This window comes from Lingula anatina, chromosome 9 (assembly GCF_051362555.1).
Source record: "Lingula anatina isolate TDL-2025a chromosome 9, LinAna3.0, whole genome shotgun sequence".
Taxonomy (NCBI): Eukaryota; Metazoa; Brachiopoda; class Lingulata; order Lingulida; family Lingulidae; genus Lingula; species Lingula anatina.
Window position 1 is genome coordinate 504465 of NC_141775.1, and position 27231 is coordinate 531695.

A 27231-nucleotide genomic window follows, 5' to 3' on the forward strand; every position below is an offset into this window, starting at 1 on the left:
ATTTCTTCAATATCATCAGTAAGAAAATATCCCTGTACCATGTAATTTTTCAGGAATTTATTTATTTGTGAAATACATCTCCGGATGCACCGTAAGGACGCTTTCACTCCAGTAATCATGTTCTTTTTTCTTTATTTTAAAATATTATAATTCTCATCAAAAAATCATTTCCACCTCATACAAGCTTTATCTCTGTTATCCATAAGTCAATGCAGAAAAAGATAAATAACCAAATAAATAAAAATCAAAGGACAAATACTAAAAAAGACAAATCTGCTGATTTAATACTGTTATAAAAATTCGATTAGAAACTTTTATAAAACTGTATAAATCTCTGACCACATGCAGACATAAAATAAATGTTTCAATGAATAACTCTATTTGGTTTGAAAATATTATAAAGGTGGCTTTTTTTCCCACACCAATTCAGTATACTGCTTACTGACATCAAAGGCAGGACTTTGTCATTCACAATGTTTTGAACATTTAAAACTACATGCTCTCCTACATCTGCCTTTTTAATAAAATACTCATGGAAATAAAATGAGTAAAACTTCTCATATATTCCACCTGAGAGTGGGACGCGTTATTCTCAAGCATTTTCTAAAATAGTTTGCAAACACAATATCATCTATATACAACTCCTATGTCCCTACAATTCTTCATAAATGTACATTAAATTGAATGGCATAATTCCTCAACTTCTCAAAGGGATTGGGCTTCTAAAATCATTCTATAATTTCTCTTATTAAGCTGCCATTACAAGCACGTTTTGCCAGCAACGCCCCCTATTGGCCACTACCACCACCAAAGTTTGCAGCCAATCGTCTTGTTTTCTTCGGGTGCTTTGGCTTGCCTGAAGACTGCTCTTGTGGCTTAATATTTTTCTGCTCAGGGGAAGAGTCTGATTTTTTATTGACTTGAGCACCAGTGGGGCTACTCTTTGACTTAGCACCGCCTTGTGGTTCTGGGGTCTTGGGTTGAGAATGCTGCCCTGTGTCCCCAGCAGTTGAGGTTGCGTCACTTACTGATACATCTGTTGCTTTTTCTGTTATTTTGCTGTCGTCATCTTGATGTTCTTTTCTTCCTGTCCCTGTTTGTGGTTTATGTGGAGTAGTTTGCTTTCTGGTTACCTGAAATGTATATTTAAAACATGCATTTATAAAAGAGCCAATAAAATAAACTGATAGAAACCTAAAATACTGCATGATAAAAAGTATTTTTCAGGTAAAAGTGCAGTACTGGGTGCAACAATGCATATGAAGAAAAACCAAGAATGTTTTATACATAAAAATGAGGATATCCAAAAGAAAGAAAAATGGAGACAGAAAAAAATTTCCAACAACAAATAATCATATTCATAAATATTGCATGACAAACTCTCAGCTTATCTACCAACCTGCAACGGCACAAAAGGATTCTTTTTGGCTCCTTCCTCTTTATGTCTAGTTTCTTTTTGTGGAGTTCCCTGTTCCACAAATTGCCCCTCGGGCCTATCATTCCACAGCGCCCACTGGTGAGGAGAAACTTGCCTACCCTGCCCCCTGTTCTGGTCAAACTGCTGCCCCCTATATTGCTGCTGCTGTCCTCTATTGTGCTGTTGCTGCATGTGTTGGTGCTGCCCCCTATTATTTTGTTGATGCCCCATAAATGGCTGCACTCCCCCAGGGTATGGCTGCTGCATACCAGGGTTTGGGCCTGGGACCCTGTGGGGTGGCTGGCCCTGATATGGAGGGGGTGGGGGTCCCTTAGGTAGGAGACCTGGGGGCAGGGGACCCACTGGCACGACACCTGGTGGGAATGCCATAGGACCTGGAATAACAAAAAATATTGGAGACAAATGTTAAAAAATCCTTTCAATATAAGTACCATAGTGACTGTCTTACAAAAATTATTTTAAAAAATTATCAGGATAACATCTTTACTAAAAGTTTCAAAACACTGACTACATATTCTTAACTTTCTTGGCTTGTGAAAGAAAATTATTTGTAGCCATTATTAATATTTTTGAAAAGTGCATAGCCACCATCAATGAGGCAATGACAGCAGAGGGATGTACAAACAAGTACAAACACAGTCTACAAAAGATAAACTTTCCTTGTACTCCAGTAAACAGAGGTCTGACAGGTGTGAAGGCAGAGTTTGGAGACAGCTGAATACCTCCAGGACCATGCACCTGTTGTCTCCTGGACGGGTTTGTCTGAAACAAAGATTGATTTTATTTTGAACTAAATTCTATGTCCCACACTGACAGTCATATTTTTAAAATAACTTCAACCAATATGAAAGCAGAAATTTATCTGATATATCTTTTTCTTAATCATCCAAATTTTTTGTTCATAACAGATATCAGATTTTTTTTTAATTAAATTTATTTGACTTTTCAGACATAACTATTTGATGAGTATTTAGATATTATTACAAATGGGCTAGTTTTACATCATTTGGCAGTTTAATTGTAATAATGTTAATGGATAAATCTTTATTCATTTGTCTTGGTCTATCTCGGAGAAAATTGTACATCAGACCAAGAGGTGCTGCCCTCTTTTGTGAGAGTTGGGATGAAGGGCGTCTGCTTTATGGTGGAGCCTCCTGATATGACTTGAGGCTAATTTTGTTTTGGTTTTGAAAATTGGTTTCTTTTACAAATAACATTGAAGTGAACCCTATAAACTCAGCTGAAATTGATTTTTCCTTTGGTGCAAAGTTTGTCATTAACTGACATGTAAGCAAACAAATGTTATTCATTATAAATTATTAATACATGTTCATTGATTACATATCTGACGACAAAAATATCTACACAGCAATGTAAATAAATATAAAATGAATCAATACCAACACTGCACTGAAAGGTGCATTTCTGATGGTACCAAAGATTAATCAATATACACAGAAAAAAGGAGTGTACAAATAAGAGAAGAAGGCAATCACATCAGATGAGAGAAATATTCAGGTTTGTTTCATAAATTATAAGTGCTTTATGTGTTTTATATGACTTAAAAACAGACTGGACAACTACATATATCCAAACAAGGTCATTATGAAGAAAAGCTTTTGGAAATCACATCCAAACAGTCACTGTAGAAGCAACATCAGACTTCATGACATGAAATGCAATCCATAAATTGGAAAACTAAAACACGTTTGGAAAGAAGCTGCTGAGAGGATAACATTTGCTTTACATTTAACATCTCGGTGAAATCGCTCAAGTTAACTGCAAAGATGGATGCCTGTCAGAGTCCCCACACCATAATGGAGAAATTTATCCATGACTTCCTCACATGTGACATATGCCAAGAAGAAATGATGGAGACTCGAGTGTTGCCTTGTCAGCACTTCTTCTGCCTTCTCTGTATTCAAAATATAGCAAAGGGAAAGACGAGGTTCCCATGCCCAAAGTGTAGAGCTATTGTGCACTTACCCAAAGAAGGAGCTAAAGCCTTGCCAGTGCATATAATGACCGAGAGAGCCAAAGAATTTTTAAAGGAGTTTGGACATGACGCCACAGGGCCCTTACAATGTGATTTCCACCCAGAGGAAAAACTCAACATCTTCTGTAAAGACGACAACTCTTTACTCTGTGGACTCTGCCTAGTGACAGGACACAATGGACACAATGTTGTTGTCCTGAAGGATGAAGCAGAAGAAAAAAGAAAACTTTTAGAGAAACTTATTGAGGATGTTGATCTCCTGCAAAGACAAACAGATGAAGAAGACAAGCTTACACGACTGGAGGGTTTAATACTGAAAGCTAAAAGAAACCAAAAAGCCACTATCCAAGCCAGGGCTGCTATGCTAAAGAAAGCCATCGACGAATGTTGTGAGGAGTTGTGTGGGGACGTAGACAACATTCACTCCGAAAATCTCCATCACATCCAACGATCAAAGTCAATAATTGCACAGTATAAAGAAGAAGCAAGGAAAACGAGAGAAGATGCACAGACCCTGCTAAACCAGGAATCTGACGGTCTCCTCATCATACAAGCCTCTTCATTAGGGGATTCAAACTTGTGTTTGAAACCAAGAGCAGAAATCTTCATCCCCAGCATGACAGATCGGATAACTCTACCTGAGACCTGTGAGAGTTCCGCCATAGGGAATTTGTTTGGGCATCTTACAACAGAGAAAATGGAGATATGCAATTTAGAAACCATGAGTCAAGAAGATCAAGATGGATATCCTGAGGATTCTGATCCTGAGCCAGATGAGATAGTGGTGATAACAGACCATGAGGAAGAGGAAGAAGAAGATGAAGAGGATGAAGAAGAGGAAGAGTGGGAGCGCATGCTGAGAAGTTCTGTCCCAAATCTGCATCCCTCTCAAAAATGATATTTTTGACTCCTAAAAAGTCAGAAATCTGCCGATATTCAAAAAATCTCATTTCTGTTGTATTGAGGTTTAGAATACTCACCAACTGCAACAAGGCGATACTGGCGGCACTTTCCCTGGCAACATCCTGGGACTTGCACTTTGACCCCTGGAACCTCCTGCCATTGGACAGAGTAATCCAGGCCACAACCTCATCCTAGGAAGAAAAATATTCCTAAGTTAAATATAAACTAGTACAGATCATCATAACATATTATCAAGTCACATGTTATCATTACAAAATTACTATGATTAAGCTATTTTATCTACAGGCAAAAGGAATCAAATAAAGCTATTAAGATCAAATTTTTTCACATTCAGTTTCAGGTAACACCAGGGGCTTTAAAATTCACAGAGGTATTTACAATAAAACTTGATTCTTTCATTTATTTGTAATATCTAAATTGAAATACGTAACACTACCAATAAACGTAATTTGCAAACACACTTGGTTTTGTTTTGTTGTCAATTTAAAATGGCAGTAGCTCTAGAAAAGCATAATTCTGCTTACCCCAACTGGTTGGAAGTCATATGTGGGAAGTTTGAGGTTCATGGAGTGACACCACTCGTTCAGTCTGGAAATGAGATTTTAAGATACATCTTAGCTTAGACTGTAGCTCTCTCTCTCTCTCTCTCACCACGTGTGCACAAACACACACTCCCTTTTGCACTCTCTCTATCTCACACACATTCTCTCTTTCACACTATTTCTCTCTCTCTCTCACACACACACACATAGAAACAACCTCATCTCTCTCTCAAACAAATTTACCATATTCTGCAGCAATATCACCTAAATTTGACCAGTACAGGTTTTTATGAAAGAAGCAAAATCCCATCTTACAGCAAAAGTGAATATGTAACCCAGGTATCTGTAACAATGTATCTCTTATAAATGTTACCTCTGCTGCTGGTGGGACTGCTGCTGCTGCTGCTGTTGATGTTGTTGAAGTTGTTGTTGTTGATGTTGTGATCTCTTCTGTTGTTTTGTGTTTCTGCTCCCTTGGTGCTGCTGTTGCTGCTTACTGTATAACTGTTGTTGTTTTACACCTAATATGGAATAGTAGTTATGACACATGATTTAGAAATTATCTACAGCTAAAAATGCATTTCATCTAGAAGCTGATGTAGTTAAAATGAACATTTTCATTCACTAAACAATTGCATTCAACTGCAAAGTTTCACTTACTTCTGGTCATCAGAATGCTTCACCCTTTTAAAAACAGCGATATTTGCAGTATTTTGTCATTACCATATTTCTGTTTTACTCAATCAAAGTTTCTGGTCGAGTGAAAAACAAAAAGGGGTCAACTGTTATAATGACAACTTAAATAAGAGAGCTGTTTTTATCAAAGGTATATTACCCATGAAGAGCTCATCCACTGAGACCTGTCTCCCATACAAAGGGGGTCCACCTTGCTGTGGATGGCTGATATCCTGAGGAGCCTGGCTGATACCCTGGGGAGCCTGGCTGACACCCTGGGGTGCCTGGCTGATACCCTGGTGGACTTGACCTGATTCTTGGCCTGGTTGACCTAGTTTTAATATCTGCTTCAAAGCTTTGTCAGCCTCTGATGTCTCCTCCTGGATATGGTAGAAATTATATGCACTGATGCAGTCCTGTGTTAAGTTCATAATCAATGTTGTCGTTTTAGGGTTAGCTTACAGCTGATAATTTTACAGAGGTAACCCTTTTTTTCTGTCCAATAATTATTTTAAGTAACAGTCATCTGTATGTTCTCAATTATTTTTTCTAACCAAACATATAACTGATTTTAGTAACTTGAAATCTGAATGCCAAAAATCTACGTTTATATTCCTATTATGACAATTGTTACAATTAACTCCTCATGGCAGCACCTGTCAAATATTTCCCCAACTCACCTCCGCCTGCACCAACATGGCCCCTTTCTCCATCTGTCCCGCCTCTACCGTCAGCTGCTTCATCAAAGCTGCAAACTCCTCATTAACCGACTGACTTCCTGGGGCAGTCGCAGCCTCAGTGTGGGACATCTGGTTCGCACCAAATAAATCAGCAACGTCTATTCGCTGCATTGGTGAATTCGACACCTGGAATTCCTCAGGTTTTTTCAAGATGGTGATGTTCTTTGCCTTTGACCCCTTGTTTTGACCTTGACCTTCAGAAGTCGTCTGCATTGGAAGTTTGGCAGTGCTCAGTGCAGCGGCAGCTTGCTGCAGTGAAGGGATTTCTTGATTCTGATTGGATGGTTTTGATGTCAGATTCGTGTTACTGCTATCAGCAGACACAGTAGTGCTGGAAGACTTGGACAGAGAAGGTTTTGATGTCTGATTTTGTTTTTTATTCATACTTTCTGTACTGTCTGTTGCTCCACCTATTGCTGCTTTCTGGAGTTGCTGCCATATATCACTGAACTCACTGCCTTCAGATTCAGGCTAGAAATATAAGTACCAGAGATAAAGACAAAATCCCAAGAACAAATACTGCAAGTTAGTAGTAGCCTTCAACTTAACAGAAAAGTTCCACTGAATAACTACCTTAACTAATTCACAGACCACAAAAAAAATAAGATTGGTATAATTAAGTTGGAGATTTCTTGTCTCTCAGACATAGAGAAACATCTGAGCTGTTACATTTACATTCTGAGCATGTGCAACTGCCATATACTCTTAAATTTACCTTTTTATTCTTCTGGGGTGGTTTCTGTTTAGGTTGTTGTTGTTGTGGGTTGTGTCCACTGCCATGTCTAGTGGTCATCTTTGGAGTGTAGAAGTGACCAGTGCCCCCAGACATGAACTGGTCACTTGGTGTACTCTTCTGAGAGTTGGGGCTGTCTTGATGCTGGGAACATAATTTTTTTTAAAGTGAAGGATCAGCACATCTTAATCTAACATTATAAAATGCTAAAAGCATAAATTTATATGACACTCTTAAAAACAGTGAAAACTATATTGAAAGTGTTACAAATCTAGACTATCAGAGAGACTCATTTAAGAGACTCATTTATGGCATCGTCAGTTCAGGTTCAATCTAAGATAATTCAAAGTTTTTTTTTTGCTACAACACTGTTCAAATAAAATTTTCTGAGAAGTGACTTCTGAAAGACCCTACCTGCATGAAAACTTTAACTTCTTTGTTCTGTCTAAAACCCCCACCATTTTCGGCCTTGTTGCTACCCTTCCCAGCAAGCTCTGAGTACAACTTCCTGTTGCGCTCAGGTCCCCCCACACTATGGTCAGAGGTTTGTGGCTTCACCACTGCGGTAGGTTTGGGCTGCCCCAGTTTACTGTAGTCCTTCCACTCCTTCCTGTCTCCATAGGAAAGGTTGATCATGGCGTAAGCAGGCAGACGATAGCCTCTGTTTGGGGTGCATCTGGAGAAGAAATGGTAATGGAAACAGTTAATTTTTCTAAATCATCTTTTATTCTTTAAAATGAAGATGTTTTCAAAGCCAGAGAATATCTTATGGTTTTCCCTACTGAGTACCAGGATAAAATAAGAACCTCACCAAAGTCCTCAGTCAAGTATATTTTTAAATGCTGATTGTTAAATTAAATTTAAAATTTGCACATATTTGGATTCATTATTTATTTATATTTGTTTACATTTAAAGAAGATATGAAATCTGAAATGTAAACTAACACACTTTTAAAAGTTATTATTTAAACTGACAATTTTGTAATAGCATGTATTCAGATACGCATTTAGTTGGAAAACAATATTTTATTGTGTATTCTTTCAAAACTTTCTCTCTGACACTTTTTCATCTCTATACCTCCCCAAAATCTCAGACTCCATCTCTCTCTCTCTCTCTCTCTCTCTTGCTCTCTCTCAGTAGTGGTAAGTATTATACCTTATTGTGAGTCCATTGACAATCTCCTCATCAAAGACAACATCATACGTGATATCATGTTCCTTCTCCATAGAGTTCACTCCAATGATGGTGCCTCGGAGACCCACGGGGACTGAGTATCCCTCGCGGACGTTCACAATCCTGTCAAACATTTCATAGGTGGCACTTTTGTCAGGGATTACTGTGCCTTGGGCATCCATTGGCTAAAATAATGTCAACAATGATCACTCACAGCTAATCAGAAACAAAAAGAGAACAAAAAATACATTCTTCTTTGCCCAATGTGATTTCAATGAAAATGCTGTGAATCATATTTTAAAGATATAAAGTCAAATATAATGGAATTAAAAAATAATTAATTTCTAAATTTATCAAAATTGAGAACATAAAGGTGACTGTTGAATGTCAATTCATCATACACAAAAAAGCTATAATGCAAATATGTATGTAAGCAAAATGTGATAAGTCAGTGCTTGATCTAAGACTTATAAAAATAACCTAATATGAAACAATTTTGTTCTGAAGAGCAGACAAGCTGCTATTGTTGTTTCCAATGAGTCTTACCCTAAAAAGGAGATGTGGGCGAACCTGCATCTTGGTTCTCTTTTTCTTCTTGGCATTCAGGGCCTACAATAAGATAAAACTTTATTTTAGTAACTGCAGTGACTGATCAATAATTGCTGTGGAGTTCTCATCTTGGATTTGCAAATATATAAAATAAGCTTTATTTTTAATATTCTGTTCCATATGTTAAGGCACAATCTCTCCTTTGTTTTGATTCTACCAAGCCAAATTCTGAAAAAAAAAAAATTAAAGAAGAGAAGCAGAAATGGAAACATGCAAGTAACTTCTAAAAATAAAACTTACAGGAGGAAACAAGGACTAATTTAAAATCAAAATTTCTTATGTTCTAAAAAAAATAATGAATGAAAATTATAACTTAGACCAGACACTAAAGTACAGATGGCATGAGCTTCAACATTTTGCCTCATCAACTTCATCAGGCAACTGAACTAACTGGCACAACAACATAGATCAAAATCTTCAGGTTAGATTCCTATAACCTTACCTTCACAAGCTCCACCTCTTTCTCAATCTCAGCTATCACCTGTTCATCCAGGAAACTGCTGCCTATGGCTACAGGGGGGACGTCAGCACACGGTAGTTTCTTGAGAAATTGTTGCACTTCCTCCAAACTCTCTCCGCTGTAATAAAATGGAGACAGTGAACTGATCACTCTTAACAACACACAACAGTTGTACATGCAGTAAACAATATATATTTTTATACCATATTTCAGTGGCATCTTGCCCTATCAAGAGCAGTGTAACAGCACTCTCATGGAAATCCTAGTCAACTTAAGCCAGGGAACTGACTTAAATTTTCCCTGGACAAAATATATCACTATTCAGGTGAAATTTATGTATCTTTTGAACAATTTGCAAACAGTGGAAATAAGGTATATTTAGCTAAAACAAACACCCCATTTTACAAGAGCAGACTTCAATTATTATATCCCCTGGGAACATTTACAAAGTTTTTAACAATAATATTGTCATTACCATCCCTCAGTGAAGATGTCCCTCTCCAGGTAGATGTCACCACTGGACTGGCGTTTAGTGATACTTTTAAACATCTGGGGAAATCTGGGAAAAAAAGAGAAGAAACGTTTTGAAAATGCAGTACTTTGCCAGTAAGTTTTTATCGGTCTGGTATGATATTATACATACAAAATATGCTAAGTTATCAAAACATACGGTCAAATTTCATAATTTGCAACTGTAAACAAAAAGACTTAAACCTGTATTCAAACTTGAAAGCAATGACACACAACGTGTACATGAGGCCAGAATAATCTTCACATTCTCAGTTTTGTACATGTCTGGCCACGGAAGAGATGTAACTTTAATGCATTTACAGATATTGGTAGAAAAAATACAGTTTCTATATCAAAGAGTTGAATATTACCTCAGCAGAAGATAAAAATAAGCACTGAAAATCACCTTTTAAAGTATTCAGCGAGAACATTTAGCGTCTTCTCAGAGTACATCCATCCACCCTCGTCTGATTTTTTCGTGTATCCCGGCACCTCTTGGTTTTTCTTGTTAAACTTCAGATTGAGGCCAACATTGACCTTGTGTGCCGTCTGGATGTTTTCCTTGACACCGCGGCAGATCAAGACACAGCCCGTGATCCTGGAGACAAAATGGCCGTCAACTGCCAATTTTTGTGCCAGAATGTAGCCAGGCATCCAGTGCGTGGACAGATTCTGAAAGTTGAATATTTTTATGTAATAGCAAAATTTATGAAAGCGAGTCCTTGTGTATGCAGAATATTCCTATGTGCTTTTATGAGAAGGTTATGCAATATATAGAAGTATACCCGACATATTTTACATGGTTAAAAAAATAAAATTAAAAAAAAATGTTCAAATCATACATTCAACAATTAATAAAAAAAAAAAAAAAACAACTTGTAGATTTACTTAGTCACTGAACACATAGTTTGCTTTCATATTTTGCAGAAAATAAATATATTAAATCAAAGAAGGTAAAAATACTTTAGGCATTTACATTCTTAATTCTTTTCAACAATTTAAGCAAAAATAAATTTGCATCAGATTTAGATTTAAGGGAAAATAAGTTGTCTTCTAAAGTCAACCCTTACATTTGCCCTCTTGGCAACACGTTGCAGATTTGGCTCAGTGGGGACACTGAAGTTTACGCGAACTCTTGCAGACTTCAAATCCACGTCCATTACTTCTCCCATGCTGCCATAGTGAGGTGATCCGAGCATGAAAACCTCAGTCCTGGGAGGATACAACTGGTCCAGCGTCTTGTACTGTTTGAAACTGGAGTCATGGACAGAAATATCCTGGAATGAAAGGGCTGATATTGAGCTATGTAGTAATCAAACAAAAAATTACTTCCACTTGAGAAAAGTACTTGCTGAACAATCAACACAAGATGACTATAATACAACTCTAAGACTTTGGAGATAATAATGAAACTGTAATCTTTTATTTTTATGAACTGTGCATGTACTTTTGGGGGTTCCCTGTTCAGCCTTGCATGTTAATGTAAGCAGCAGAAGCCACTGAACATATATTATTCTCTGAACTTTGTACTGATAATACATAAAAGACCAAGTCATGTAATAGGAAGAGACAAAGCTTGATCTCAACACTATGGTGCCAGAGTTTACACGCCAGGTACAAAGTAGGTAGAGAAATTACAGCTGCTGAGTCAACATAATGGTAAGGTCCAGCTTTTATTACAGCCCATCAGCTATTTTTATATTTTAATCCCCGTCCCTGTGAACCTTGCCTTCACTTGACAGGATAACCACAACTTCTACCCTCAAACTGACAGTAGGTCTGTGGACAAAGATAAAAGTAATGTTTAAGCCCACCTTGACCTTGCATTTTGACCTTGACCTTTATTTGACCTTGACCCTTACCTTGACTGTAGCCTGGTAGGCATATGGCACTGGGTTAAATGACCACTGCTTCTCCAGTGTAATGTTGCCTCCTGAACCACACACATATCTGGGGAACAGTGACAATGAATAGTCTATTTAAATTACATCGCATGTAAAATCTTAATAATTACACATTTGGTACAGTAACTGTTATATTTCAATTAAATGTTCATTGTTTCTTGAAATTTTACTGACCTCTTTACATGAAACCATGGTCCTCTTTAATAATCTGTTAATCAGTTATCTATTTAGTGTGCTGAAATTCATTCATCACCCTAATCAAGATGATAATCATTGTCTGGCCCACAGAATTCTACTCACTTTCTTCCCATCATGGGCTGAGCATGAACCAACAAAAATGTGGTGCCAATGTCTACCCCTTTTCTGCCCTTGTACCTGAAACAAATGGCAAATTGTGATGATGTTTCTGAATTATTCCATATCTCTGAACTGATCCATTTCTAACAAGCAAATATGACAGAGTTTACAACAAATCTCTGGGTTTTTTAACCTAAAAGTACACTTCAACCCCTGTTTTAATCATAATTCATTTAACATCACTTGAACTAAAATAAACTGATGCTTTATAAAATCATTTTAAGTTCAAGTTCAGTGAAAGGTTATAATAAGGTCAAAGGTCATTATGAGGTCAAAGGTCATCTAAAAACTCAAGGTCAGAGGAAGGTCATTATTATATTTACTTCTCTGTCAAACTGTCCACCTCCCTATGCCATATTGCGACCTCATCACTGTTCATGTGTTCTTCCTTCATCTTCACCTCTTCACTGGCAGCCAGGGTCTTGGTCTTGTGATGTGTGCCCTCATCAAGGACAAACCTGGGAGGGCAGAACAGAATGACTTATACAATAACGATAACTGACTGTTTTAAATATTTAAATGTTGGAAATTATATAGGTGATCAGTACAGGGATGAGAATGCCATTTAGTGAAAAAGTTTGAAAATATTGTGTAGGTCCAGGGGGCTGCCTTGGCCAGTGATATTTTGGCTCCCATAAAGTATGATATCTGCCTATAGTCAGAAAAATCTCATCCCCGTCAGTAGCCAAAACTGCAAGGCTGGTGATTTGAAGAGAACTGCAGTGTCATTTTTTTAAGTACTTGTATAATGAATGAATCAGTTATGGTGAAAACCAAAATTCTATGACAGGAGGGAGTTTTTCTTACTTTGTCTCACCATCAGACACAGAGTTGACTCTTGCCTCAAACAAATGTGGCCAGTTGACGAAGATACCCTTCCCCAAAATTTCCTTTGCTACATCTTTTAGCTTCTGGAATATAGACACAATGCAAACCTTGACAAATTTAACAATGTATTTTGCAATAAGCCCAAGATTTGTGTTTGAGTGGTTCTATTAACTTAAATATAGAAAAAAAATTTTTTTGGTCAACTGTAAATTAAATAATGATTTCATCACTTAACACAGTAATTAAGTAATTTACATAATTTTCTATGAATGAAATAGTCAGAGCCGAAAAACTGCATGTATGAACTTTATGAACTATTAAAGATAATCTTTAAATTATCAACAACAAAAAAGAGGTTCAGTTTTCTCCAAGACCTCACCTCCTCACTTCTACTATCTGTCAGCTGCAAAATCATGTTATCACCTCTACTGGCCTGCTGGAACACTGTCACCCCCTCACGCTTTAACTGAGCCTGAAATAATACAGTTAGACAAGATAACAAAATCATGTTATCCCCTCTACTGGCCTGCTGGAACACTGTCACCCCCTCACGCTTTAACTGAGCCTGAAATAACACAGTTAGACAAGATGAGAAGAAACTGGAACACTGTCACCCCCTCACGCTTTAACTGAGCCTGAAATAACACAGTTAGACAAGATGAGAAGAAACTGGAACACTGTCACCCCCTCACGCTTTAACTGAGCCTGAAATAACACAGTTAGACAAGATGAGAAGAAACTGGAACACCGTCACCCCCTCACGCTTTAACTGAGCCTGAAATAACACAGTTAGACAAGATAAAAAAATCATGTTATCCCCTCTACTGGCCTGCTGGAACACTGTCACCCCCTCACGCTTTAACTGAGCCTGAAATAGCACAGTAAGGCAAGATGAAAAGGAACTTAAAAGGGCTTAATGCAAATATTTTCTAAGTTCAGAAAAGTATTCACTCAAACTTTATTTAAGGCATCTGGCAATGGATAGTTTGAAGTAATCAATGGATGGATTTACTAAGTATTTATTTGTTTATTTCAGTCATACTGGCTTTATGCTTTTCGCTCATACAATTAATATAACAATCTATGACTTCCACACACACACTCGTACACAAAAACTCACACATGTGCACAAAAATAAACGCATATTCATATAATCTCTCTCTCTCTCTGTCTCTCTCTCTCTCTTACCCTGTGAGGCAGGTGCTTGAGCGTTGGGAACCCTGGGAAGTAGACATCTTGTTTTACTCCCTCACACAGCCCTCTCTTTAGCTTGTCAGCATCCACCAGGAAACTGTCCAAAGGAAGTGGTGTGTACCTGGACATATTATAAACAGGTATTACAGGTAGGTTCACCTGTCCAGGTGAGTAATCCAACATGTTAATTTTCTTACCTAGTTCAGCTTAATTTCTCTGCTGTGGTACAATATTTTGGTCAACAGGCACGGTTTGTAAACTTGTGAAAATGGTGATAAAAATGGATGACCTTTTAGGTATATACTGCAGTCAACCTTCTGTGATAATTCAGAGAATGGAAAGTGATGCACAAGCTCCTTTAATTCATATCTACTGAAAATTGTACATCATTCTTAAAGAGGTTAAACACATTTTTTTAAACCAATGATGTTTGACATTTGGCCTTTTGGCTCCAGGGGGCGCCCAGGTTAATGCTATTTCTGGTTCACAAAAATTCAGAATCGCCAATAGTTGGAAAAATCCCATCCCTGCTGAAGGTTTTTAAAACATGACTTGTCTCTTTAAAATAGGATAACCTTTTAACAAACACCACACAAGAGATAATGAACAACCTGTTTTTCCAGATACTTACTTGCAGTGATTAAGGACAATATCTGGGATTCGTCCTGGTAGAGGGGACTGCAGTGGTTCCTGAACTTCCTCTGTAAACTGGTACATACAGTGCGGACTGTGCCTGTTCCGGGCCTTTTCACTGGGACTGAGCTTGTCATAAATGGGAGCCATGGATTCCAACAGTCTTTTCTGCAAAATATAAATATCAACATATGACCTACTTACTCAAATCTGTGTCACCATGACCTACTTATTCAAACCTGTGTCACCATGACCTACTTACCTCATCAATAAAAGGTATGCAGACAACGGCTTCCCAGTCCTGCTGCTTGCCATTCAGATCTGTCTCAAAGTTCACCGGGTAAAAATCTATTATAGGGGATGTGTCCATTGTCATCAGAGTCTAAAATAATAAAAAGCAAAAAAATTAATTAAAGATGTTTATTTAGTATATATATATATATCTATATATTTTTAATTCAAACTCCACATACAGCGAATCATACAAAATCAACTGAATAATATTATATGAATTTCTGAGTCAGACTTGGCCATTGCAGCATAAGCTTCATGTAGCTACAGATCTAAAACAGAAAGTGGCAATTAACTTAAAGACTGAAAACTTCATGTTACTCTGACCCAGGAAATAAAATCTTAATCATCTTAATCTTCATCAATTCTATTTCAAAGAGAGAAGAGAAAGGGTATATTAACAACTTAAGTTTACCTGGAAGGGTGAAGGAAGAAGGTTCTTGCTGGCGGCAGGCAACACTGCCATCAGCTGCTCAAATGGTAAGAAAGGCTTTCCAATGTCAAACTTTATCTCCATGTTGCTGAAGTCCTTGACATCACTAATATAGGGGGCGTAGTGGAAAGGATAGAACCAACTCCAAGAAGGAACTCCACGATAATAGTAGTAGAGAATCCACTGTATAGCTTGGACATATTCTGTAGCCTGTTTTCTAAGAACTTCCCTGGAAGAAAGAAATTACAGCTTTGCAGTTTATATATTAGCTGGTAAACTATCAAATGATTTGTCAACTATAGATCAAAAACTTCTATGTTTTGTTTCTATGAATCTGTTTTCCAAACGGCTCTGAATATTACTTAATGGATCAATCAATGAAGTCATCTCAATTCCACATTTTCATTTTCTACACCTTTAAGTTTACCAAGAACTTCAGTTTTCTGAATTGATTTCCTTGCCATTAACCCCATCTTTAGATTCTGTCAAATGGTCTCTTTTTGAGCCACCAACAAAAATACTCCTTTTTACATACTTGGGCCAGTTTTGAAAGAATTAGCAGTATTTTATTATACTCACGGTGTCACTTTTTCTATCTCCATTTTATCCATATAATAATGCTTTTTGTGTTGAGCAAATTCTGCCAAAAAATCATCACTTTCTGACTCTTCCTCTTCTGTCTCCTCTTCTTCAATTTCTGCTGAGTCATCCTCCAACTGGCTTTCAAAATCATCAAGGATGGTGTTCTCGTCAATGCCAGTCAAGGCATCAAATGAATTGTCTGTTTTAAACTTCTTATCCTGAAATTTAAGATGCAAAATCTTACATAAAATAATGTCAAATTATTTTCATTTTTGTGTCTTCTTCAGATATGTCTTTTCTGGCAATATCCCCACTCAGAAAAGTGATGAGAAAAGACAAATTGTGCGTATAATCATGGCAAATTAACAGCCAAGTCGTATGGGGAGCCATCAGGAAAGGATTAAAATCTCTCACTACTGAGTTTCTGCATAAAAAAATTGGTCTGGTTTGGGGTTGGCTGGTTATGGTAATGATGGTCGCGGGGAAGTTGAGGCGGCTGTCCATAATAACAAGTCACCTACCCCACCAGGTTTCTTGTTAGATTTGGAGTCATTTCCTCCTGAGTCTGCTGTGAACTCCTGCAATTTTCTCCCCGTCTTCCCTGAGAACCACTTGAGATCTGCATACTGCTCATCAAACTTGTCTATATCATACTAAATATAAAAGATCAAAATAATCTTATCATTTAGCGATATCATTTTACGTATGTTAACAACTTCAAATCAGTGAACTTCTCCATAAACTCACTATTTTTATGTTGTCATAAATAAACTTGCTTTATGAAAGTCATGTCCAAAAGAAGAAAAAATGAAAAGTTTGAAAATCTATTTCTCGTTAATGAAAGTTCTCTCTACAGGAAAAAATATTAGCCCTTTCAACAACTGGTGGTATGTTTTCAACTAACCTGCGCCAACTTTTCAAAGTATTTTTCAAATCTTTTCAAATGGAGCTCTCCATTGTCATTCAAGTATCCTGAAAACAGTGATAATGTGATCTATTGATATATTATCAAATTGATTTTACAATGGAAAAGTGACAGTCACACCTTGTATACCTTGGAACAAAAAAAATCATGCACTGTTTCCTCCAACAATAACAATACAAAACCCTCTGCCTCTTAAGCCAGATTATACCATACTTATTAGAGCACATGAAATACTGAATTAAAAATAAATGATTTCTTTACTAGTATAGATGTTAATTATAATGCACAATGGACACAGGCTGTATCTGGAAAACATCGTTATGTCATTATGACACCCCTAAGATACTCCAAGCACCTGACACATTCTATCCTATACACGCAGCATCAGGTCACATCTAACACAATCCACTGTGTCATCACCACCCAACACATCCAAATGTCACAACTTACACAATCCACCATGTCACACCTAACACACTCCTTACCATCCAGGGTGGGCATCACCTCCTTGTAAATCTTCCACAGCAGTGGCAAGGCGTTGTCCTTGATGTGGAGATGAGGCAGGTGAGGAATGAAGTCGTTCCCCACCAGAAATCCCAGTAACACCCAATCATCTATGATGTTTTCAAGGTTGTATTCAAACTGAAGCTTGTCCTGAAAATTTTTAAAATATTAAATTTAACACAACCTTATGATTACTTCTGGTCAAAATAAATTCATTGTGAAAGCAATGCCAGTCAGAAATATCTTCCATGATATTCTTGTTATTAAACATGATTTTTAATTTAACGGGACAATTTCTAATTTAGCTTGGCTCAAAGCAGATTAAAATTTTTGTCTAAAAGCTTACACTGATTTTCAGCTCTATTAAAAAAGTTAAACAGGTCCTTGCTGATAATCAGTGAAGATGTCATAAAATGTCCAGGCAAGCTCACCCTGAGAGAGCCAAACTCAAAGTCCAGGTATTCTCTGAACAGTGATAAGTGGAGCAGGTGGAATGTTGTCTCCTCGGGGGTGTTTGTTCTGGAATTTAACATGATATAAACTTTAGGATCCTGCCTTATTTATATATGACCTCCCTCCTGTTTCTTAATACACTCACAAATTGTTTTTAAATTACAACCGTGCAATAGAACACAATACTGTCAGTGGGTTTTATTTCTTAATCAATATGGACAAATGTGATAAAATCTAAAAAAATATATTTTAACCTCTATAATCATGTTACTGGAATAAAATTGATAATTTAAGTAGAGCAAAATTGATAATAAATATAAAATATTATCATTAAAAAAACTCCATAAAAATTAACCATATGTACTACATTTTAACACTGGACTTATAATGTCACCTTTTCTTGGCATCTTTTTTCCCTCCAAATCTGACTTCCTCCCTGAGCAGAGAAAAGTGAGGCTCGTGACAGGACAACCCCAACATCATCTGAAATATAAACACCACTTACTTCACTACAAACTTATTAGAAATTGTTTCTACTTGGTTTAGCATAATATTGTAAAATTCTTCATCATCAAGTATCCGGAAAGGAGGATCAAAGCTCAGTTTGTCAGAAAAAAATACATTTTACACTTAGGAATATTAAAATAAAACATTTTTGTGTGCAATTCCTATACCAGACTCCTTTCAAGTAATTTCTGAATTTTAATGGAACCTTACAATTTTTCTTGGAAGTTAATAAAACCTCCATCACATCTCCACTTACAAGATCAGCGTCCAGCCCGTACAGACAATGCCTGGTGTTGGGGTCGTGCTCAGGTGACGCACGCTCTGCACGAATGAAGTCCATGATCTTGTGTTCTCCTTCACCTGGAGTCTGGAAATGACACAGAAAATGATCAATATCATGTAAACATTCAATTATGAAGCAGGGCTGACAAAAAAAGAAGAAAAAAAATTCTCGAATCTATGCCTACTTCAAATCAAGTGATCAAATTTATACAACAGTGTAAATCAATTTAGGCAATTCTGAAATGAGCGTTGAATTGGGTCTTCAAAAAATCCAGAAATGCAACCATTATTGTTGAAAGCACACAGCTTAATGTGGGGGATGGGGCATAAATACAACACCTTAATATTCAAATAAAACTGGAAAACTTTCATCTTTATCGAATGTCCTAAAAATGGCAAGCTGACAGGATATTAAAACCAATTCATTACCTTCTATATCATCTACTTCAACTCTCTAAATCATCTACTATAACTCTACTATAATCATCTACTATATTATCATAAATTAATCTTCATAAATGACCTTCAACTGACCTCATGACCTGACAATATGACCTTGACCCCCTGCCACAGTTTGTCTGTGGACATCTTGCTGGCAACAAAATACTTGAGCTGTTCCTGAAGTCTGACCATAAATTCTGTCCCTGGGGTGATACAGTTGGAGTCAAAGCGTTCTGCCGTGGGAAGAATCTCTCCCTTCTGCAGGGCTTTGCGTACTAGATCCTCGGCTTCGCGTGCAGATCTGTAACAATAAAACCACAAAGAAAATGTGTTAGGTGTGACATATTATGATTAGCTATAGGAATATGATAAATGTGTCTGCTGCGAGATTGTGTTGACCATTTTCTAATTCTTAATTACCCATGTAAGGTCAAAATATCCAATATAATAATTTACCAGAAAATAATTACTGTAGATTATTTGTGCCAGCCTGGAGAGGCTGTATGACATACTAGAACAAGCACATTTTAGCTGGTATCTATATATTCAGGAAAAAAACCGCAAGGTTGGATAACCTCTTACCCTTAACTTAAACACACTTCTGAGTGATATGTCTTGCAGGTGCAGTCAGGCCACCATACCCCCCCCCCAAACTCCTAGCTGTTAAATTTGGTTAATGTACAGTGCTTAATAAACTCATTAACCTGAATCGTCTTCCTCTCTGCTGGTTCATCTTGGCTCTGGGTGCAACGCCATCTACAGCCATGAAGAACACCTTGCGTGGCTTGATCATACGGAATAGAAACTGAAATGTGAAACACAACTATGCATTAACAACAACTTTTCAACCCCATCAATCTTCTTAGCCAAATGCAGTGAAATAGCACTAGTGAGAAATAACTTTTAAAAGATCTTATTAAAAAAAAGCTTAATCTACAATAATGCACCAGGTCCTGTATTTAATTATTCTGTGATTATAGCCTATAAAAAACTTTTTGATGGTGTGAATGTTCAGGCAAGGGTGTAATTATTGAACCATCCTGGGGTCAATTGCACAACATTTTCAAACAAGAAAACAAACTAATTTATGGCCTGATGGTTTGTAAAAGTTCTCAGTACCCCCCCCCCCCCACCCCACCCGACACACACAAATACACACCCACAGCCTGTTTGAAAAGCAAGGCTAAACCCAATTTTGTCCACTTAAATTGTCACTTCAGTGAGTGGCTATGTATTGATGCCCTGAACCACCGCCTGACTGACCTCTATATAGTGAAATATGTCCAGGAAGATCTGCTCCTCTGTGATTCTGAAGTGAGGATTGGAATCATCTGGGTGGGAGCAGACATGGATGATACCATTCATGTCAAAATATAGGTTGTCAAACTCTGGGATCTGAAAACAGGAAAAAATATGACATTTTAGATGGGAGAATACAGTGGTGCAAATACATATTAGATGGAACACTGAGGGGTAATCTTAATCAATGACGATATATGTTAGTGCGCCATGTCACATGACCTTGTGGTCACTCTTTGTAATACGAACACTAATCAGTCACGTGATTATGGGTGTGTGTGGTATTGAGACATATAGAGAATTCAGTACATATGTAGCAACCATACCGGTCGGTCACCCTAGATAGCATATAATATTTGTACAAGAGTCCAACGTACACAACGGACAAACGAGATAAGGTGTTCATTGTGATAACGAAACTGTAACAAATTGTGCTATCTATAAGACAATAAATGATTCAGTGATTGTATGCGTAACGTCGTCTACAATATAAGTACAAATATTTTGCTACGAAAACTGACATCATGAACGGTGAAACAAACGCAGATGTACCACAGTCTATGACAGACTCAACTACCATTAAAACTTTAAGGGACAGAAAAAGTGCAGCGCTACGCTCAGTTACAGTATGCCGTAACAAAACAGTGAATGCTATGACTGACTTTAATAACCTTCATATCGTGAAAACAAATTTGGAACAGTACGATGAATTATTTGCAAAGTACCAATCTGCATATAATAAATACTGTGAAAAACTTTCTGAGGATGAAATGACGAAGGAACTTCATGCGTTTGAAGAAAGACAAATTTCTATGCTAGAGTTTAGACGACATGTGCTCAATTGGACCAGCGAGGCAGAACAGGCACTAACTGCTGATTGTACCAGTTCAGCCAAGGGTAGTAACCACAGTAGCGGGTCACGATCGTCACGCCCTTCTCGCTCTTCACAGTCAGCCCATACTGAGGTGTCAGCGCGTGTAAAGGAACAAGCAAAGATCGCGGAACTCACCGTTGAAAAAGAATTACTACAGAAAAAACACCGATTGATGATGGAGAATGAACAGCTACGAGTGGAAGGTGAAATAGCAAAAGCCCGTGCCCGTGAACGCGTTTATGCAGAAGATGACATCACGACGCATGCGGCAGCCACACCCACCTCTTCCCATGATGCATCCCATTCAAACCCAGCCCCAGTCAACCTTGGTGAAACGCAACGCCCGAGCAGTGCACCGTTAAACGTAGATGCTCCGGAATTTAGACCACACCAAGCCCATACGCATCCGAGCAGCATGACTGAAGAAAGCCACTTGGTTTCTACGAACACGCTTGTTGCCGCGCTTTCTCTGCCAAAGCCAGAAATCCCGAAGTTTTCAGGCGATCTGATCAGCTACAGGACTTTCATGACGGCATTTGACACTCGTATAGCATCGCGCACAGCTTCTCCCTCTGACAGACTTTATTACCTAGATCAGCATCTCATTGGTGAACCCAAAGACATCGTCAGTGGTTGTTTCTTGTTTGATCCAGAGACCGGATACCAAGAAGCTCGCCGCTTACTTGATAAAGAATATGGGGATCCATACAAAACTGCTTTAGTTTATATCAATAAAGTCAATGCTTGGCCTGTCATTAAACAAGATGATTGTATAGGTCTGAAAAAGTTGTCTTTGTTCTTGACAAAGTGTTGTAATGCAATGAAATGTTTGTCATATTTGAATGTTTTAGATCACCCTCCAAATGTGCTCAATGTTGTTCAGAAATTACCATTTTATTTACAAAATAAATGGAGCGAACAGGTGTCTAGAGTACGACAGACAGAGCATGCAATTTTAAAGTTTCAGGATCTTGTTACTTTCATAGCATCAGCGTCAGACGCAGCCAACGATCCAATCTACGGAAAGGCAACTAAGCAACATGTCCCCGCCAACGGTACGATTCAGCAAGGTAAGGGCCAGATGAAAATGACCAGCTTTGCCATGACGTCACAAGGTTACGTAGGGTCATCATTAAACTGTCCGCTTTGTCAGCAACACCATGACCTGGATGACTGCCCAACGTTTACAAGTAAGTCCATGGCTGATAAAAGACAATTCTTAAAAGAAAAACGTCTTTGCTTTGGCTGTTATAGACCTGACCACATTTCCAAGGGGTGTTTGGGGAAACGTGTATGCCAGAAGTGCCATAAGCGACACCCGACTTCACTCCACATAGAGGGTTTCCAACTTCGAACTTCCCTTGGTAGCCAAACCAACAGCGATGGTAAAAAGACACGAGATTCCTCAACAGTGAGTGTAAATACAAATGATACTACAGTTAACTCGATCTGTGCAGCTACCGATTCTTCAGACTCGACAGTTTTACATGGGGTACTACCGGTGAAGGTGAGTCAGAGAGGAAGCAGCAAAGTTATTACCACTTACTGTTTTTATGACAATGGCAGCAGCGGGTGTTTCATAACCAATGATTTGTTTCAAAACCTTGAAGCCAGTGGTATACCAACGAGGCTCAAGCTGACCACTATGCAAGGAACCAACTGCGTGGATAGCACTTTGGTAGAAGGCTTGGTCATCACAGATTTGAACGGAAACAATGAAATCGACATGCCCAAGACATTTACCAGAAATGTTATTCCAATCGACCATCGCCAAATCGCAACGCCGGAAATAGTTCAGAGATGGGATCATTTACGCCATATTGCCTCTGTGATACCGGAGTTTCAGCAAGGAGTTGACATCGGTATTCTGATAGGTAACAACTGCCCATTAGCTTTAGAACCTCTGAACGTTGTGTCTACAGATGGTACATGTAATAAACCGTACGCCATGCAGCTACGACATGGTTGGACAGTATATGGGCCAGCATATTCCAGTGATGTGGATCACATTTCATGCAACCGAATAATGGTGGAAGAAACTTCTAAAGAATTATTCACACCTGCCACTGTGATGCAGATGATGGAACCCGAGTTTAATGATCACAAGCCGTCATATCTCGACGAAAAGGACATGTCACAAGAGGACATGAAATTCATAAAACTGGTTGAGGAGGGAATTTACAATGCTGAAGTGAACCAGCTTTCTATGGCAGAATCGGGATCAACACGGAGCCGGGTGACAGCCGAGCGTGAGCATGCCAAGCATCAGATCATTTTACTTCGCAGATGCCATGTGACAACAATAGTGATTCGTGAGGCACACACAATCCTCGGACATGCAGGCCGTAATCATGTGCTCGCCAGTCTCAACAACAAGTACTGGGTCATACAAGGTAATACGGCAGTGCGTTCAGTGCTGTCAACGTGTGTTATCTGTCGTCGTACGCCAAATCACATTTTGACTGGGAGATCGCATGTTAACATACCTCCATCAAGCGTATTTCAGCGACATGATTTATATCTGCGCAAGAAATGGCGAAAAGTCCAGTATCTTTCGAACGTATTTTGGTTCAGATCGCGTAAGGAATACGTGCTGAACCATCAAACGCGTCACAAATGGAAAGAAAAGCAAAGAAACCTCAGTCGGAGAGTTCATCATAAAAGACGATAACGTAGCTCGAAATGCATGGCCGATGGGTCGTATTGAGGATATAGAGATCGACAACAATGGATTAGTGCGTACTGTACTATTAAAAACACAAAATTCCAACTTACGTAGGCCAGTGAACAAACTTATTTTACTGGTCGCAAATGACAAAGATTGTTAACCATCAGTTACATGTATATCTGCATTTAAATGTAGACTTATGACATTTTCTATTTGATGTTAAGTGACGGTGACTGTTAAGTATAAGATTTAAGAGTAGTAATGATTTAAGGTTTAGGCATATTAATACATATTTAGAGTTAATTAAGGCATAACGGATGTTCAGTTTATTTTCATAGAATATTGTAATTTAACTGTGCACTAACGTAATTAAGTTAAATTAGTTTGCGTTAACTAATTTAGGAGCCGGGAATGTTAGTGCGCCATGTCACATGACCTTGTGGTCACTCTTTGTAATACGAACACTAATCAGTCACGTGATTATGGGTGTGTGTGGTATTGAGACATATAGAGAATTCAGTACATATGTAGCAACCATACCGGTCGGTCACCCTAGATAGCATATAATATTTGTACAAGAGTCCAACGTACACAACGGACAAACGAGATAAGGTGTTCATTGTGATAACGAAACTGTAACAAATTGTGCTATCTATAAGACAATAAATGATTCAGTGATTGTATGCGTAACGGCGTCTACAATAATATATAATGTACATGTATATCATTTCAGGTGTTGTGATTTTATTAATTACATATTACTATCAAACATTAAACTTAAAGATGTAAGCTCGTGGAAAACTACAGCTGACTAATGCACATCTGGGAAACAGATCATCAAACTTTACTGAACTTCGTACACACACACAAAAAAAAATAGTTTTTTGAAGTTCCTGTAGCTGTGTTGTTTTTGTGTTGCATTTATTGGTCCCTTGTCATTTATAGTACCGGTAAAATAACCTACCTGATACTCTCTCACCACCTCACTTAAACATGGATAGCGTTCGCTAACCCATCTGTAAAACTTTGGCACTCCCATTTCAGCTGTTCATATATTAAATCCTCAGCTATCAGGGTTATATACAAGTCGTAGTTGCACAACAGTTTTCGTACTTTTCACTAGCAGATTACAAGTCTCGTTGCCGACGTGACTTCCGGCGAGATTTGGAGACAGCACAGAAATCTAACACGTTCGCATTAGTTGTGGGTAGCAGAACAGCGAACAAAATGGATTTTGTTATTGGTATGCTGCCTGAAAGCGTCAAGAATTTGCCCACACATATGGCAAGTATTTATCAGATACGCTACAATGATTTGCAATATCAGGATACCTTAAATATCTTAACACATGTTCCATATGCTTCGAGCCGGTCACACACACACACAGTGACACACACATATGCAGGCGGTGGCTGGTCCACGCACTAAACTAGTACAATTGTTTTTATTTAACTTATGAATGTGTATGTTTCAGGATTTTGATGGACAAAGGAGAGCAGAAAGAATATTCCAAATAATCATAGTGCTGTTTGCAGTAAGTCATAAATATTTTAAAGTAATCATGTCAACACATTTTCAATGCGGTAGACTGTAGAAGACACCTTTGACTAGTTCAATATATGGCTTTTATTTATAATTTTCTTCTAGCCTGGATCAAAATGAAAATCATTTGCAATTTTTAAATTAAATTTTGATACTCACTATTTGTTTCAATTATTTATAATTTTCTTCCAGACAAAAATAAAATGAAAATCATTACATTTTAAAATTAAATTGTGATATCCACTTTATTAGTATGTTTGTTATTACTTCAGGCTGTAGGCTTTGTATGGGGTTATATCTGCCAGCAGTTTTCACAGACTATGTACATACTAGGAGCTGGATTTGTACTCTCTTGCCTGGTAAGAATATTCTGCATAGAACACTTCTTTACTAGTAAACAATGTGATCATTGTGTGAATATTTGTCTGCTTTGGCCCCAACTGTATCAGCAGAGTTAGGTGAAATATACTGTGTTTTAAGACTATGTCAGTCAACATCAATATATGGTTAATGGTTCAAACCAATACTTAACCCATAATTTAGTTATTGAAACTTAAGTGGACTACATTGATTAGGATTTATCTTGAACATTTTTCTGTCAAGACATAATAGTAGACCAATTTCTTTCGTGGATAAAGTTTTTTATAATGTGAAACCAGGCCCTTATGAAAATTTGTCTGTTATCCCATTTGAATCACCCTGAGCTTCAGAGATAACTTGACACTAACCTCTTCACAATAGCCTATCTTCATCGTGTCAAGTTACCTCTGACCACATTCGATTGCCCCCGCCGCCCGCCAATCAAATTTAAAGCCCGCACTCAATGACTCATTGAACGATCTAGCCAATGAACCCGAACGAGTCAAAGCGCGCTTTGTTCAAATCCGGACCAATCAAAGATAAGGCTGAATATCAGGGACTTGCCGTAACCTGTGGGCAGCACGCAAAATACATTAACCCTCAGTAGATAACGATGCAGGGCCTCAAACTGCTCTGGTTTCAATTCCGATATACTCATATTTTGCAAAGAATCAAGAGATAACTTAACATTATTTTACGTAGTCACTCGTAGGAGATGCCATGCTTTCTTTGTGTACGGTTATGCACTCGGAACTACTCGGATGTCTCCGCACTCGACAATAACTTTGTTGTTAGTATGGAGCTTGTGGAATCAGCCGAGGATTGCCGATTGACGGTCAACCAATCAGCGTTTTCACCAAACTTTGGTGAAAATTATTGAAGCTTGGATTCGATTGGCTTATATAAACTATGTCAAACTATTTTCGTCAGAGGTAACTTGACAGGATGAAGATAGGCTATTGTGAAGAAGTTAGTGTCAAGTTATCTCTGAAGCTCAGGGTGATTTGAATATATTATCACTTACAATTTGTGTAATTGAAAAAAGGAACATAGTGCTGAATTATGGGGATATTTGTCATTTCAGTTAACTCTGCCACCTTGGCCGATCTACCGACGGAAACCTCTCCCGTGGCAGAAGGCCCGTCCATCAGTAGATGAAAAAGAGGGCAGCACAAGTCAAGCTGCCGCAGCCCCTGCTGGAAAAGGAAAGAAGAAAAAATAGTGCAATGACTCAAAAGAACTCTATGAATTCAAGATATTAAATAATATTATGTGTATATATATATTGTATTTTATATGGACCATAATAACTGTATCTGGTCAATAAAGTCTGATGTTCATGATATAGACTTG

The 27231-nt window shown here is 37.9% G+C and overlaps 2 protein-coding genes across 2 annotated transcripts; one reads left to right on the forward strand and one right to left on the reverse strand.

Annotated features, from left to right (window-relative positions):
• Positions 1-115: 115 nt before the first annotated feature.
• LOC106168392 (5'-3' exoribonuclease 1) lies at positions 116-25113 on the reverse strand. The gene is made up of 36 exons (XM_086995201.1): positions 24941-25113; positions 20399-20530; positions 19840-19940; positions 19229-19436; positions 18669-18779; positions 18300-18388; positions 17884-17971; positions 17434-17602; positions 16928-16995; positions 16545-16676; positions 16021-16241; positions 15424-15670; positions 14980-15099; positions 14716-14885; positions 14079-14205; positions 13270-13362; positions 12870-12973; positions 12386-12520; positions 12006-12080; positions 11664-11751; positions 10872-11078; positions 10208-10473; positions 9767-9850; positions 9274-9409; positions 8769-8831; positions 8205-8407; positions 7463-7724; positions 7031-7192; positions 6256-6786; positions 5736-5955; positions 5274-5421; positions 4883-4946; positions 4415-4528; positions 2097-2200; positions 1400-1811; positions 116-1133 (listed from the first exon to the last, which is right to left on the reverse strand). Exons 1-36 carry the CDS (start codon positions 25013-25015, stop codon positions 789-791), a joined length of 5874 nt encoding a protein of 1957 aa, XP_086851327.1. The 5' UTR covers positions 25016-25113; the 3' UTR covers positions 116-788.
• LOC106168391 (signal peptidase complex subunit 1) lies at positions 25109-27221 on the forward strand. Its single transcript, XM_013547426.3, has 4 exons — positions 25109-25260; positions 25451-25510; positions 25791-25877; positions 26963-27221. Exons 1-4 carry the CDS (start codon positions 25204-25206, stop codon positions 27098-27100), a joined length of 342 nt encoding a protein of 113 aa, XP_013402880.3. The 5' UTR covers positions 25109-25203; the 3' UTR covers positions 27101-27221.
• Positions 27222-27231: the final 10 nt, after the last annotated feature.

Excerpts from the sequence above, each read along its gene's own strand:
- LOC106168392 (XM_086995201.1), bottom strand. The coding sequence starts at position 25,015 with ATGGGAGTGCCAAAGTTTTACAGATGGGTTAGCGAACGCTATCCATGT. Across the intron at positions 15,100-15,423 it reads TTCTTCCTTCACCCTTCCAG|ACTCTGATGACAATGGACAC; the intron begins GTAAACTTAAGT and ends TTATTATTTTAG. Across the intron at positions 12,521-12,869 it reads GTGTCTGATGGTGAGACAAA|GTTTGTCCTTGATGAGGGCA; the intron begins GTAAGAAAAACT and ends CTGCCCTCCCAG.
- LOC106168391 (XM_013547426.3), top strand. The coding sequence starts at position 25,204 with ATGGATTTTGTTATTGGTATGCTGCCTGAAAGCGTCAAGAATTTGCCC. Across the intron at positions 25,511-25,790 it reads TAATCATAGTGCTGTTTGCA|GCTGTAGGCTTTGTATGGGG; the intron begins GTAAGTCATAAA and ends TTATTACTTCAG. Across the intron at positions 25,878-26,962 it reads GATTTGTACTCTCTTGCCTG|TTAACTCTGCCACCTTGGCC; the intron begins GTAAGAATATTC and ends TTGTCATTTCAG.